At 43.5% G+C, this 16,656-nt stretch overlaps 1 protein-coding gene across 2 annotated transcripts; it reads right to left on the bottom strand.

Annotated features, from left to right (window-relative positions):
• Nucleotides 1-394: 394 nt before the first annotated feature.
• Nucleotides 395-14,760, bottom strand: LOC132387992 (zinc finger protein 420-like). 2 transcript variants are annotated; one of them, XM_059960331.1, is made up of 3 exons: nucleotides 13,203-14,760; nucleotides 11,696-11,842; nucleotides 395-5,952 (listed from the first exon to the last, which is right to left on the bottom strand). In XM_059960331.1, the coding sequence occupies exon 3, from the start codon at nucleotides 5,541-5,543 to the stop codon at nucleotides 3,918-3,920; it is 1,626 nt and encodes a 541-aa protein (XP_059816314.1). In that variant the 5' UTR covers nucleotides 5,544-5,952; nucleotides 11,696-11,842; nucleotides 13,203-14,760; the 3' UTR covers nucleotides 395-3,917. The 2 variants fall into 2 exon arrangements, with proteins under 2 accessions (XP_059816314.1, XP_059816313.1); XM_059960330.1 differs by having other exon boundaries at nucleotides 11,696-11,846.
• Nucleotides 14,761-16,656: the final 1,896 nt, after the last annotated feature.

Here is a 16,656-nt window from a genome sequence, read left to right on the forward strand (position 1 = left end):
TCCACATTTAGTACATTGCTACTAATGTCTGAACCCAGAAATTTACTCAAATAAGAACTGAAAGACCCTTGACTGGCTACAGAAAGCGTTTACAAGCTGTGATACTTGCCAAAGGGGGTGTTACTAAACACTGACCATGCAGGGTGCCCAAACTTCTGCTTCTGGCCCTTATCTTTTTTTGCTATTTTGAAACTGTAAAAGATGTGATGCACCATCAATAACTCTCTGAGCCGTGAGTCGAGATATCGGCGTTTATTGACTGGAAGAAAGAACAAGCAGCAATTGACCACCATGTTACATCCTGGAGACTGAGGCCAGGGCTCAGGCCTCAATCACCTTTATACCGGGGTCTGTGGGAGTAGCCACAGGAACAGTCAGCGGGGGGGGGGGGGGGGCGGGGGTGGGGGGGTGGTGTCCAGACAGGTATATGTAGTTCACCACAAGATGGAAATAAAATGTAATCTTGCTTAAAATATTAAAGAAATGTGTCATCTTTAACTTTATGCCTTTTGTAATCAGGTCATCTTTTACTTGCTTAGCTATTTACATTAACAGAAATTTTGACTAGGGGTGCCCAAATTTTTGCATGGGTATATCCTGTGCCTTCCGAATTGCTTCCAAAAATTCCAGCCATTGCTGCTCTGTTTTCTTCCCTGCTCGTGATCTTTTTAAATCAATTTTGATCAATTTTTCTCTCATGCCTCTCTAATTCTTTTTATTCCACATTTGACTTTAACTTCTCCTTCTCTAATGTCCGGGTGAATTTGTTCACATTAAGATCACTTGCCCCGAAGGGTTCTTTGAACTTCAGTGACCTAATTAATTCCGGTTCATTACAACACCCAATCCAGAATAGCTGATCCCCAAGTGGGCTCAATCACAAGCTGCTCTAAAAAGCATCTTGTAGGCATTCTAGGAATTCCTTCTCTTCAAACCAACACCATCCTGATTTTCCTAATCAACTGCATGACAATCCCCTATGACTATTGTAACATTGCCCTTTGGCACGCATTTTCCATCTCCCATTGTAATTTCAGGACCTCATACTTACTACTGTTTAAAGGTCTCTGTAAAATTCCCATTAGGGATTTTTTTTTAACATTTGCTGTTCCTCAATTCTACAACTTCCAACCCTTTGCCACCTCTTTCTAATGATTTTATCTAATATTTCAGAGCCACACCACCCCACTACCAGCTTGTTTTTGTCTTGTTCTTTCAATAAATATATAAGTAACTGAGAAACAAGAGGACCTGCAGATGCTAGAAATCTAGAGAACTACACACAAAGTGCTGGAGGAGCTCAGCATGTCAGGCAGCATCTATGGATGGGAATCAACATTTCAGGCCAAGACCCTTCACCGGGACTCTTGATACCCACAAATCTGGTATATCAACAAGCAAAGAAATAGAAAGTAGTGCGAAATAGGGAAAACCTTTGAAAAAATTTAGTTCACACCTTAAGAAGTCCTGTCAAACAGAGCTCACTAGTTAACAAATACAACAAAGGCAATAAACACTTTCTTCAATACCGGCATTGACTTATTAATAAGAAAAATATATTTGTCCCATTTCAATCAGTAAAATTTACAAAGGTAAATAAGAACTTTAGAAAGCTTTAGAAAAGAGTATTTACACTGAAACTCACTTAGATTAACATGACCCTGGACAGAAGGAGGAAGAGGAATAACACACGAGGAAAGATCACACAACAGTCAGGTAAAACTTCTATATTTTCAAGAAAAATGAACTGGATTCAGCACTCCATGTGTGTATATACAGTTGTGATACGGAATACATATCAGAAAAATTAACTGAGAGGCCAACTCAGAAAAATAAATCATCACTCTGGAAGAAATCATTAGCAGGTGGTATGAGTATGGCATCGCAACAATCTCAGCAGATGAGATGTTGACAAGGAAGATGTTGACAAGATGTTGACAAGTTGGACTCCTCTTACCAGAAACAGAGGGGTTCCTTGCAGGAATACAAGACAAGCTGTTTAACAAAAGGGGAAAATAAAATCAAAAATACATACAATATTGTTTGTATTTAAGGCAGTAAGTGCTGGAAATGCCAAGAGAAACCAGACACAATCCAACACATTCCAGGATCCAGCAGGAATTTAACTCAAACTGATTACTTATAAAGATAAAATCATTCACCAAATTCTTGCTTTAAAATACTGACTCATGATTGCCCTCCATCACTTCAGACAAGCCTGTAAGTTCAAGCCTGATCCAGTTTTACAGTCAAAATCTTACAAATGACATGATAATCAATACATTGTTACAGATAGGACAATCTATAATAACTATCCAGACATAATATTACAGGATAAACAAGCAGGAACAACACCCTCAATAATTGAAACCATTCCAAACACATAGATGTCACACGGGTATAGTTTGTTATCAGTCAAACCACCAAAAGATTTTCTCCATCAATCTGCTTCCAAATGTTGCTACTCTGTCATTTGTTGCCATACCCCACTGCTGATTCCCTTCTCCTCATCATATGTTCTTACCCCAACCATCTTCCAGAGCTCCAAACTCTGCCCTGTGCAGATTTGTCTCTGGTTTCTGACCCTGCTCCATTGAACGTCCTGCTAATGGTTTACCATTCTGCTTTCAGTCTTTGGAAGACAGTGGTGTTTTCTAACAACCCTTTAGAAGCAGAGAAAATGACCAATAATGTGGTAATGAGCCATGAGTAAGGAGGGTAACTCCGAAATTAATTCTTCCTCAGTCCAGAGATTTCAGGGGTAAAGAACATCTCAGACAGAACTGCAGTCAGCTTAACTTCTTCAGTCTGCAGAGAATTCAAGGGAAACCTCTTCACAAACAGATTGGTGACTGTTTGGAACCCATCACTACAGACAGAGGAAGAGGTGAACAACAGGGGAAGATTTAAGAGGACTGTCCTGGAACAGAATCACTAGCAGGGTCCAGCCAGCCTGAGTTGACTCTCTACTGTACAATAGGTGTAATGTAAATTCAGTAAGTACCAAGGACAGGGTTTAAAATGGAACAGATTTATTTGTCTCAGATGCAGAATATTAAACTCCTGTCCCAGTAAAGTTGAATGCACAGCAGGAGAATCTTCTCCCATGCCCAGTGACCAGGGTGCAGAACTGGGCGTGGTGAGCAGCAGCAATAATTGCAGAGTTCAGCACTTACAGTCACTCTCAAAATAGCATTCAGCAATGGTGATGGACAAATATCCAGCATGAAGCTTATTGAAACTTTCTCCCCAGTGTGAACCCGCTAGTCTGTCACAAGTGTAACACGCTGTAAGGTTTCACTGCTGATGTAATGGTTTCTCTGTAGCAGCAATATTTAGGTTATGACTAGTGATAACAGGGTTTTGGAGTGCAAGGCATTCCGATGGCAGAATTTTTTTTTTCTTGGAGTCTGGAAGAGAGATTATTGTGTTTTTTGCTGGGGAGAGATGAGAAGATGTGAACGGAGAGTGGGGGCCCTTTTGTCTTTTGATTTTTTTACTAACCCTATAGTCAAAGAATGAATTATAAAGATCAATCATTAAATCACATACTGTGTATCATTTGTTATTTCAGGGTACTTAGTTATAACATGGGACACACCACACAGCATCCACCCAAACGAGATTTCTTATGTTTGACCGGGCTGAGTGGCTATCACCCCCATATATTAAGCTGCTAGCCGAAGCGAGATTTACATCAGGTTAGATGAATGACTCCTTTTCCATGTTCACAGCAGCTGACTCGCCTCTTCCCATTGTGAACCAGGTAGTGTGTCATAAGGATAGATAAGTGAATGAATCCCTTTCCACATTCACAGCAGGTGAACTGCCTCTTCCTAGTATGAACTCAATGATGCACAATTTGGTTGATTTGGCCGAGAGAAACTTTTCCCAAAGTCTGATCAGTTGATCAGCCTCTAATCAGTATGAACTCGCTGGTGTCTCTGTAGTTGAAATGACTGAGTGAATCGCTTCCCACAGTCTGTGCAGGTAAACGGCTTCTCCCCAGTGTGAATTCGCTGATGTACCTTCAGTTGGGGTGAACAAGTGAATCCCTTCCCACAGTCTGAGCACGTAAATGGCTTCTCCCCAGTGTGAATTCGCTGATGTACCTTCAGTTGGGATGAACTAGTGAATCCCTTCCCACAGTCTGAGCAGGTAAATGGCTTCTCCCCAGTGTGAATTCGCTGATGTACCTTCAGTTGGGATGAACAAGTGAATCCCTTCCCACAGTCTGAGCAGGTAAACGGTTTCTCCCCAGTGTGAATTCGTTGATGTACCTTCAGTTGGGATGAACTAGTGCATCCTTTCCCACAGACTGAGCAGATGAACGGCCTCTCTCCAGTGTGAACTCGCTGATGTACCTTCATTTGGGATGAGCAAGTGAATCCCTTCCCACAGACTGAGCAGTTGAACGGCCTCTCCTCAGTGTGAACTGACTGGTGTACCAATAGTGCGTGTGACAGAGTGAATCCCTTCCCACAGTCTGAGCAGGTGAATGGCCACTCCCCAGTATGAACTGACTTGTGTACCAGTAATTCGTGTGACTGAGTGAATCCCTTCCCACAGTCTGAGCAGGTGAATGGCCTGTCCCGAATGTGAATTCGCTGATGTTCCTTCAGATGGGATGACCGAGTGAATCCCTTTCCACAGTCTGAGCAGGTGAACGGCCTCTCTCCAGTGTGAACTCGCTGATGTACCTTCATTTGGGATAAGCAAGTGAATCCCTTCCCACAGTCTGAGCAGGTGAATGGGTTCTCTCCAGTGTGAACTCGCTGATGTCCCTTCAGTTGGGATGAGCAAATGAATCCCTTCCCACAGTCTGAGCAGGTGAATGGCCTCTCTCCAGTGTGAACTCGCTGGTGTCTCAGTAGGTGAGATGCCTGAGTGAATCCCTTTGAACATTCCGAGCAGATGAACGGCCTCTCGCCAGTGTGAACTTGCCGGTGTGTCTGTAGTTGACATGATCGACTGAATCCCTTCCCACATTCTGAGCAGGTGAATGGCCTCTCCCCGGTGTGAACTCGCTGGTGTCTCTGTAGTTGATATGACTGAGTGAATCCCTTCCCACAGTCTGCGCAGATGAACGGCCGCTCCCCAGTGTGAACCAACTTGTGTCCCAGGAGGTCGATTGACCGAGTGAAGCCCTTCCCACAGTCTGAGCAGGTGAATGGCCTCTCTCGAGTGTGAACTCTCTGATGTACCTTCAGCTGATATGACTGAGTGAATCCCTTCCCACAGTCTGAGCAGGTGAACGGCCGCTCCCCAGTGTGAATTCGCTGATGTACCTTCAGTTCCGATGAGCAAGTGAATCTCTTCCCACAGTCTGAGCAGGTGTATGGCTTCTCACCAGTGTGAACTCGCTCATGTACCTTCAGGTTGGATGATGAAATGAATCCCTTCCCACAGAATGAGCAGAGGAACGGCCTCTCCCCAGTGTGAACAAACTTATGTCCCAGTAGGTCGGATGACCGAGTGAATCCCTTCCCACAGTCTGAGCAGGTGAACGGCCGCTCCTCAGTGTGAACCCGCTGGTGAGCCATGAAGTCAGATGACCGTGTGAATCCTTCCCCACAAATTTAGCAGATGACCAGCCTCTGCCCGGTGTGATATACTGGTGTGTCCACAGGTGGGAAGACCGACTGAATTCCTTCTCACTCACAGAGTAGGTGAATGGCCTCGTCCCAGTGTCAACTTGGTGATGTCCCTTCAGTTGAAATTTCCAAATGAATTCATTCCGACTGTCTAAGAAGATGAATGGGTTTCCTCCCTTGTTTAAAATGTCAGGCGTGCCAGTCAGTCAGATGATTGAGTGAATCCCTCCCCACAGTCTGAGCAGGAAGGATGTTCGAGGAAATCCTTTGTTCCGCTTCTTAAATATCTGGATAGAGACAGCAAAACTGGTGTGTGGTGTTCGAGATTCCCATAGATTAATTCTTTGTCATTTTTAACCTGTAAAAAGATATACAAAATCCATCAATGGGTGTAGGACAACATTTCAGATGAGATCACTTGAGTTGTCACGGTGTGATCTGGCAACACACTCTTACAGTGAAGTTCAACCCGAGTTGGAGAGAGAAATCATCTTCTAACTGGGCAGAGAGCTGGTATCTGGAATGACCACTAAACTCTCAGATGTTCTTCCTGTGTCTCTAAGAATGGGGGATTTCTGCCATCTCCAAACTGTGACCTGACTCAGTTTGACTCTCTCCATTGATATTTTTCCCTGTTTACTGAGCTGCATGGGTGCCTGGCCCCACAGCAACTTAAATACTCACACACAAAAAGCCAGCAGCGCATTCCATGCACCCACCACTCTCTGTGTAAAAAAAACTTACCCTGACATCCCCTCAGCATCGATTTCCAAGCATCTTAAAACTCTGCTCCCTTTTGTGAGCCATTTCAGCTCTGGGAAAATATCCTCTGGCTATGCACACAATCAATGCCCCTCATCATCTTATACACCTAAAAAAGGGTCTTAACATAAACAAGGACATTACACATTATACGTGATTGAGTTCATCTGCACGTTCACACAACCTATGTAGCAGACCTGTAACAGGTAATGAAGGATTTTCTCACCAAAGCTTTTGCACATTGTCCATATGTGGTTTGCTTACTAAACTATGCTTTAAAAAGTCAGATTTGCAAATATCACTCCACTTCTTCCCACTTGCAAATTCTCCAGCAACTTTTGCATCGCCACAACACACACAGGTAACACCAGTTTCTATATTGGACATAAATATTTCCGCTGAACCCACCAGAGGAATTGAGGATATATTAAAAAAAATCATTTTGAACCTATGTAATCTCTGACTAAAAGAATAATTGGTACTGAATAGGAATTTTGAACTGAAGTGAACTCAGTCTTCAGCATTTAGCTAAGACAGGCTCAATACCAGTTCTCTGCAGCTTGCAGAGAGACACACTGAGAACTGATAACATTATACATTGTACTCTCATTAGCTGATAACATTATACATTAGCTGATAACGATTGTTCTCTTGTTTGAGTAAATGGAGGAGGACTCAGTGATAGGACAGGAATGAACTTCTGTTTGAAATTAAGCCAGGGCCTTGCAAAGGGAATAACTGACAAGGACTGGACAGTACATCCACCTGTAACTAAAACCTTGATTTAGCAAACTCTCAATTCTAATAATTACGTTTTGCACCAACAGACTTGTTGGGTGTACCAGTTCAAATAACATCTTGCAAAAGTAATGTATGGGCTTGCTATGTACAAGTATACAGCTGTAACCTGAGTCAATAACAAGTCAGTCCACTTGCTAAGATAGTGGCAGTGCTTGCATGCCTTCCCTTTGACAACTGGGTCTCAAACTCCTGCAGGAGAATGCACAATAAACTGTGGTGATGATAGGAAACTGGGCTTCTGTGTATTATTTGGATTCAACTTTTAACATTTGTCATCATGAACAGGACCCCAATACAGGGAGTGCCAAGCAGACGGGCTGAGCAACTGGCTGGACCACTCTGGGGACTGCAGAGACTGACCGGGTGCCCAATAGTTATTTTAATTTTTGTCGCTGTCCGTTAGTTCCTTCACAGGTACAGTCCCTCGTGGCAGGAGGCAGATCTGCCATGTAAATTAATCAATTGCGCAGGATGTGCCAGCCAGGTAAAGTTACCTGATTGATAATTGAGCAGGAGGCTTTGTGCCGAGTAAATGACAAAGAGAACATGGGTCAATTGCAGTCGATTTAGAGTTTTCCAGACAAGGAAAACGATTTTCAAATGTTGAGTGCAGCGCTGAATAAGAAATTGGGGAACAATATGTGGCCACTGGGGGGGAACCTGGGATATTACCTCATGAGAACAAGCAGTAAATTTGATAGGGAAAATGAACTGTGGAATGAAGTGGAAATTGTGGTAAAGGGAATGGAAGGAAAAGCAGATGTGCAGTGGAACAGTATGTTATTAGCAAGTTGGAGTAAGAATGCATGTGACAATGGGATAGAGGTATGACCTGCAAAGGTTGGGTGATGCTAAAAGTGAAGTGTGAATGGGTGCATGGATGCCGAAAACGAGAGCAGGAAAAACAAAGTAAGCAAACCAAGGCCGGCCTAGATAGGAGAGAAGGGCAGGAACATCAGACAGACAGACAGATATACTTTATTGATCCCAAAGGAAATTGGGTTTCATTACATACTGATAGGGAAACAAGGGATCCCAAACCCATGTCTGTCATACCAACCCTGTTTGAGGACAGTGACCATGATGAGGAGTGGGCACCACCCGTACCTCTCCTACCTTGCCAGGGGCCAAGTGCACCCATTGCCCCAAAACCCCAATGGTGACTGCTCGGGAAACAGGGAAGGGAGGTTCTCTTTATTCTCAGATCCCGAATGGGAATACTGAGGATTATTTCGAGACAGGGAGGGAAGAATCCAATAAAACCACAGAGTTAATGGCTCCACAAAGACAATTACCCACCCGAATGCTGCCCAATCCACGAGCAGGAGGAGGGAGAGCCCTCAGTGATTCCTGTGTATGCACCCTGGAAGCCTCAAGAAATGATAATGATCATGAATCAGGCCCCAGACAGAAGAGAAAACCCAGCACAGTTTGCTCAGTGCGTCCGCAGTACAAAAATGTTTACTGCGACTCCACAAGATTTATTTGGTCTCTGCTGCATGACGAGGGGTGAAAATGGAAGGCAGATTTGAGATACCAAAGCTATCAGGAGTTACAGGTGGGAAAACATAATGAGAATGAACAGACAGGCCAGATTATTCAAGCCTTGGAAAGGGCTCTCCAACAACCTGTAAACATCACTAAAGTACTTGAATGCAAACCTAAGCCTGGGGAATCAGGACCAGACTATTGGGAGTGATTTGTGGCCTGCTACGGCACCTGCACAGGAGACCAAACATTTAATGATTGGAATCTGTCCCCCCAGTTCAATACCCTACTGCTCCAATGCTTACCAACTGAGTTAGCCAACATGATTAAAACAAATAATATGGATTGGCCTGACAATGACCGAAATCGAATGTGATGAGCTTTGACATATCATTCTGACCCGACTTTCGAATCCTGATCAACCCTGAAGGGAACTAATATTAAAGGTGACTATGTTCAGTGGAAAGGAGGATGTGAGTGGGCGACATCTGGGGATCAGAAATGGGAACAAAAACCTACCAACGGACAGGTGGGGACAACAACCCGTTTAGAAATTGACAAGCAAGGATGCCTCCTACTGTGAGTTCCACCCCTGAGGAAGTGCCCAATGTAATATTGCAAGTTGCTGGAATTTCATTTCTGTTTATGGCTGATGTGGGGGCAATCACAACCACTCTCGATCAGGAAATAGTATTGGAAAAGGGATTCCAGCTATCATACGCTACAATCACTCTGTCTGGGTTCGATGACACGGAACACACATATTCACGTACATGACTACGGGAAATAATTCCCACTACGTCCTGCCAGAGATGCTGAGCTCTGACAATGGCCCACACTTTGTGGTGAAAGTAAACAAATGGGTATGTAACAAACTAGCTATCAAGCAACAATTCCACTGTGTACACCACCCACGGGCTGCTGGCAGAGTGGAAAGAGCCAATGGCACTCTGAAGAGTAAACTGGCCAGACTAACAGTGGAGACTGGACTCACTTGGTTGGAGGTCCGACCATTAGCCCGAATCCACATGAGGGTTACCCCACAGGGGAAAACAGGGTTGTCACCAGCTGAAATCATTTCTGGACGGCCCATGAGGACACCCTGGGAACAAAGTCTCAGGATTAAAGCCAAAGTGAATAAGAATAAGGAACCTTGGTTCTCGATGGATATTGGGACTCTGATAAAGAAGAGAGAGATGCATGACATGTGTAAGAAACAGGGAGCAAACAAGGTACTTGAGTAGAATAGGAAGTGCAAAAAAATACTTCAGGAAGAAATCAGGAGGGCTGAAAGAAGACATGAGGTAGCGTTGGCATTCAAGGTGAAGGACAGTAAGAGCTTCCACAGGTTTAGTAATAGCAAAAGGATAGTTAAGGAATCAAATTGGTCTTCTTGAAGATCAGAGTGGTCGGCTATGTATGGAACCAAAAGAAATTGGGGAGATGTTAAATGTTTTTTTTTGTTTGTGTCTGAATTTACTAAGGAAACTGGCATGGAGTCAATGGAAATAAGGCAAACAAGTATTGAGGTCATGGAACCTATACAGATAGATGAGGAAGAGGTGCTTGCTACCTTGAGGCGAGTAGATAAATTTCCAGGACCTGACAGGTTATTCCTTGGGACCCTGAAGGAGACTAGTGTTGAAATTGCAGGGGCCCTGGCAGATATATTTAAATATCATTATCTACGGGTGAGGTGCCAGAGATTTGGAGGATAGCTCATGTTGTTCCGTTGTTTAAAGCAGGCTCTAAAAGTAATGTGGGAAATTATAGGCTGGTAAGTTTGATGTCGGTCATGGGTAAATTATTGGAAAGAGTACTAAGAGATAGGATCGTCAATTATTTAGATAGACAGGGACATATTAGGGAGAGTCAACACAGCTTTGTGCATGGTAGGTCATGTTTAACAAATATATTAGAGATTTTCGAGGCGGTTACAAGGAAAGTGGATGAAGGCAAGGCAGTGGATGTTTACATGGACTTCAGTAAGGCCTTTGACAAGGTCCCGCATGGGAGGTTAGTTACGAAGATTCATTCACTAGGTATACATGGTGAGGTAGTAAATTTGAATGGGAACTGAGAAAGGGAGAAGTCAGAGAGTGGTAGTGGAGGATTGCTACTTTGAGTGGAGGACTGTGACTGGTGGTGTGCCACAGGGATCAGTGCTGGGTCCAATGTTATTTGTCATCTGTATCAATGATCTGGATAATAATTTGGTAAATTGGATCAGCAAATTTGTTGATGATACAAAGATTGGAGGTGTAGTGCACAGTGAGGAAGGTTTTCAAAGCTTGCAGAGGGATCTGAACCAGCTGGAAAAATGGTAGATGGAGTTTAATACAGACAAGTGTGAGGTATTGCACTTCGGAAGGTCAAACCAAGGCAGAACATACAAGATAAATGGTAGGGCACTGAGGGGTGCACTAGAACAGAGGGATCTAGGAATACTGATACAAAATTCCCTAAAAGTGGCATCACATGTAGATAGGGTAGTAAAGAGAGCTTTTGGTACTTTGGCCTTTATAAATCAAAGTTCTGAGTATATGAGTTGGAATGTAATGGTGAGGTTGTATATTGCATTAGTGAGGGGGAATTTGGAGTATTGTGTGCAGTTTTGGTCACCGAATTACAGGAAGAATATTAATAAGGTTGAAAGAGTGCAGAGACAAGGATGTTGCTGGGACTTGAGAAACTGAGTTACAGAGAAAGGTTGAATAGGTTAGGACTTTATTCCCTGGAGCGTAGGAGAATGAGGGGTGATTTGATAGAGGTGTATAAAATTAGGATGGGTATAGATAGAGTGAATGCAAGCAGGCTTTTTCCACTGAGGCTAGGGGAGAAGAAAACCCAGAGGACATGGGTTAAGGGTGAAGGGCAAAAAGTTTAAAGGGAATATTGGAGGTGGGGGGCTTCTTCACAACTGGGTCTGACGGGTTCTGGCATAACTGGTTCGTCTGGGCACATTCTGTCTCACTCCCAACTATTTTGTACCTTCCTTTGCACAGGTATGTAATGTCTAAAGGACCAGTGTTTGAGTAAATGAGACTCACCAAACTTTCTCCTGACTGAATCACTGGAATCTCCGAGTCAGATTGGTTCTCTCCAGTTTATGCTCTCAGTTCTCAGGCTGGTTCACTTGTTGCTGTTCCCTTGTCTTCAGTCGTGGTTTTTCTTCCAATAAATCTCTCACTGCAGGTCTAACTTTAACATGAAAGATAATGAAGCACGTTAACAATGAAAAGGAGGACCAAACATTTCTGCTTAATGTTACTAGGAACAAAACTCACTGAAATTTAAACATTGAAGGAAAATATAATGATCTCAGTGAACAATATTTTATTGCCCCTCACATGACACAGACGATACGGGATAAGGAGCCATCATTCAGTCATGGTAAGACACAAGACACAGGAACAGAATCAGGTGATTCGATCCATCTGGTCTGTCCCACCATTCAACCAGGGCTGATTTTTATTCCAACACCATATTCCTGTCTTCCTCCTGTAACCCTGAAGCTACTCAGCAATCATCAATATATTAATCTGTCACAAATATACACAAATGGCAGCCTCAAACAAATTCTGTGGCAACAAATTCCACATATCAGACATCTTTTAGCCAAAAAAAATTTCTTATCTCAGTTTTAAAGGGAAGCATCTTTATTCTGAGACTGTGCTGTCAGATCACAGACTCCCTGTCTGATGGAAACATCCTCTCCATGCCCACTGTATCCAGGCTTTTCAGCATTCGGTAGGTTTACTTAGCCACACCGTCCCTCTGAACTCCATCGAGCACAGGTCAAGAACCATCAAATGCTCCTCACACGTAACACCGATCATGAGATTATTCATGTGAACCTCATTAGCAACAACTGCATTGGCCACATTTCCAGGGATAAAAGACAAATTGGTTCCAGCAAGTTGTGCTTCCTTTACTGTTATACTATCACTCCATTTCCAGATTAAAACAGGACCATTTCAGGAAATTTGTATTACAGATCTTGTCTTGTCTATACTGGACCGACCGCGGTCGCTGGGCTTGCAGGAGTAACGTGTGGCTCTGCTCTGCTGCGTGGAGCTGAGGCTCGAACCATTCTCCCCCTGGACTTCCCAGTCCCTCGGTAAAGCAGGCAGTGAAATCAAAGATCCCCACAACCTGGGACGTTCTCCTTTCTCACCCACCCCAGTCCGGGAGAAGACACAACAGCCATACAGCTCCAGGACAAACGCGAGGAGCTTCAGGAAGCGAGACGAGTTCGGGGAAGTTAATGGGACACAGTGGCCAAAATCACACCACGTGATCTGGCGTCACGACGCGGAGGGCGGGGCGAATCTGCGGCACACAGCCTCACGTGACCTGTCGGCCGGACTTCCATTTCAATTCTGCGGAAACAGACAGCCTGGGCTCCTGGTTTGGATTGTTCAATGCAGATTCAGTGAAGTCGACACATTTCTGACGAGCCCAGATAGTTGGAGAAACAAATGAATTCCTGGCCCTCAGTTCGGGGCTCACGGCCAACATCGGACCTCCCCGCTCGGGATCGGTCTCAATACTCACCGATGGGAAAGTGATATCTTCGGCCCGCAGACAGTGATCCCGACGGGAGAGACGAAAGTCTTTCCCGATAACACAGCCGACCCACTTCAGCTCTGAGCGGAGAGGATAACACCGTCCACCCGGAGACTGTGAACATGCGCGAAGAGATTGTTACATCATCGGGAGGCGGGGCCTCGGAAACAGACGCGCAGATGCTGCCAATCTGCGGTTAAATGGGAGGGGCAAACGGGATCACGTGTCAGGATTGGCGACACCTCCCCCCCTCTCCCAGGCAGAAACTGCAGCTACTCATTAGTCTGTGGAAAGAAGCAAACTTGCCGCTCACATCTCCTCTCACCTTAAATGTATTAGACATTTCAACCCCCAGGAAAAATATATCGTCTCTCCACTCTATCTATTCCTCTCGTAATCTTATAATCGTCCATCCAGTCTCACCCCAGCCTGCGCCACTCTGGAGAAAACAACACAAGTTTGTCCAGCCTCTCGTTATAGCTCATGCCCTCTAATCCAGGCAGTGTCCTGGTAAACCTCTTCTGCGCCCTCTCCAAAGCCCCGACATCCTTCCGAGAATGGGGGCGACCAGAACTGTATGAAACACTCCAGATGTGGTCTAACTAGTTTTATAAAACTGTGTTACGAACTGTAACGTTTTAGAAACGAACCAGCAGCAATAGATTTCACACCGGAGTCTGGTTTTGATGTTAAAACCATTCTCTTTATTAGTATATAGTAACTTAATGAAATGAAGGAAAGTTGAAAGTGTTAAGTGTATATATGTGTAAATGTAATTCCCAGACTATCGAGGCTGATGGAACAAAGCTTAGAGTCTTGAGATGGTAAAGTAGGAAAGTTCAGTAATCCATGGAATAAATGATGGGAGAGAGATATTTGTGATCCAGGGTGAAACGTAGAGAAAAGGCCGTTACTTCAAAATAACCATCGACGACGTTCTTATCCGCTGAATCCGTCCACATACGAGTTATCAGCGAAAGTGACCTGTCACAGGAATACCGTCTTCCAGGGGTTACCACACAACATACCCAGGCAAGGGTTAACACAAGATATTCCACAATCCACTCCTATGGATTATACGAAGTGACAGCCACAGACATTCGTTGTGGTTCCGTGTACCGATGATCAACCCACTCTTGTGGGCATAGGAGAGTTCCAAGCCTCAGCTGCGACTAACTGAAGCGATCAGCTTTTCCAGTCTCTCTCTCGCTCTTTAGACTGGCCGACTGCCTGTCTGCAGATCGCTCTCTCTCTCTTTCATGGTTCAGTCCACAGTCCATAGTCCCGCCTCCTTGGAGTCCAAGATCCCTCTGATCATCAACACTGTTCAGGATTTTGCATTTAACGGTGTACTGTCGCATACATTCGACCTACCGAGCTGCCAAGATGATCATCACTAATCAAATCTCACTGAGATTTCTCAGGACCTGTTGAATTTATTGCCAATTGCACAAGAACGGGAAGGTACAGGTACAGAGAAACACTGACTTATGGCAGCATCACAGGCAAGTACATTCAGATAACACACGGAACACGAATTATACGATTCTCTGTCAGTAACAATCTATAAACATGTTTTACGTCATTAACAATATTTAAAATACATTATGTCATGATCAATAATAAGATGTGCATTTTGTGTCAATAACAGACTGGGAAATGTTGAGTTTGGTCCCTGTCTCCATTCCTCCTGTAATCCACAACCAGCTCCTTTGTTTTTGTCACAATGAGGGAGAGATTGTTTTCTTGACACCACTGTGTCGGGGTGATGACTTCTCTGTAGGCTGCCTCGTTATTATGTGAGATTAGGCCAGTCAGTGTAGTGTCGTCAGCAAATTTAGTTAGCAGATTGGAGCTGTGGGTGGCGACACAACTCTTGGGTGCACAGAGTAAAGGAGGGAGGAAGAAGACAACCCTGTGGGGTATGTGTGCTGAGGGTGAGAGAGAGAGAGGTGAGGGAGCCCACACTTAGCACCTGCCGGCGATCTGACAGGAAGTCCACGATCCAGCTACACAAGGCAGGGTGAAGGCCGAGGTCTCTGAGCTTCTTGTCGATACTTCACGGCTTTGTATGGCTACTGCTCTGCCCATGACTGCAAGGAACTGCAGAGAACATCAGAGAAACAAGCCTCCACTCCGTGGTCTCCTCCTACATTCCCCTCCCTCGGAAAAGCAGGCCACGTACTCAAAGATCCTCACAACCTGGACATTCTCGCTGCAAACCCGCTCCCCCATCGGGGAAGAGATACAAAAGCCTTAAAGCGCGAACAACCCGGCTCAAGGACGGCTTCCTGTCTGTGGTCATAATCCAAATGAATGATAAAATGGACTCGGCCTCACAATGTAACTCGACGTGACCCTGCACCATATGTCTATCTGCACTGCACTATCTCTGCAGCCATAATGCTTTGTTACATTGTTGTTTTGTCATTTACATTTTTCATTTTTAGAATCGTTTTAACTAGTACATAATCTTCTCCAGCTATAGAATGAAACAAGACTTCAGTAGATTAATATGTATAAAATTAATAAAGCTGAAGAAAAAAACTAATCGTAAAATATAAAAATGGAAAATATATATAGGAAAAAGAAGGAAATAAAGAACCCCATCTAACTAGGGGGGACCCACGAACAACAAAAAAGGGAAAAACCCATTAGGAATCAACCCCCCGGAGCAACACGTTTAACCATCAACTAAATATAAAAAGAGAATCATCAACCGCCATTTCATATTTATAAAAAAATAAAATTGGAAGGAAACCATATAGCATAGTTCAAATTAAATGATAATATTTGGCAAAGAACACCATCTTCTCTCAAAATCGAATCCAGGATCAAAAGTTCTCCTAATTTTTTTCAAAATAAGACATAAGATTCCTTGAGAAAACCATTCAATTAATTCAAGGGAAGAAGTATCTTTGTGTTTTAATAAAATAGCCCTTCTTGTCAATAGTGTAACCAATGCAATTACATGTTGATCTGGAGATGAAATACCCTGAATATGATGTGGAACTATACCAAATAGAACAGTCAACCTATCAGGTTGTAAATTCATTTTCAGAGCTTTAGATTTTGTTGGAAATAAAGATTTCCAAAACGATTTTAATGATGAACATGCCAGAACATATGTGACAAAGTAGCTACTTCAGTTTTATATATATCACAGTATTTGTCTATACGAGGAAATATTTTAGATAGTCTCTCCTTTGTTAAATAATAACGGTGAACAATTTTAAATTGAATTAAACAATGGTTGGCACATATAGAAGAACAATTTCCGTTTTTCAAAACTCGAAGCCAATCTTCATTAACAAAGGTCATATTAAGTTCTCTCTCCCAATATTGTTTAATCTTTAGTGATAGGTTCTCATTTGTAATAAAAATAAGTTATACATTCTGCCAATGGAAACTTTCTCTAAGGGATTCAATTTCAAAATGTTAT

This window comes from Hypanus sabinus, unplaced genomic scaffold (assembly GCF_030144855.1).
Source record: "Hypanus sabinus isolate sHypSab1 unplaced genomic scaffold, sHypSab1.hap1 scaffold_248, whole genome shotgun sequence".
Lineage (NCBI taxonomy): Eukaryota > Metazoa > Chordata > Chondrichthyes > Myliobatiformes > Dasyatidae > Hypanus > Hypanus sabinus.

Excerpts from the sequence above, each read along its gene's own strand:
- LOC132387992 (XM_059960331.1), bottom strand. The coding sequence starts at position 5,543 with ATGGCTCACCAGCGGGTTCACACTGAGGAGCGGCCGTTCACCTGCTCA.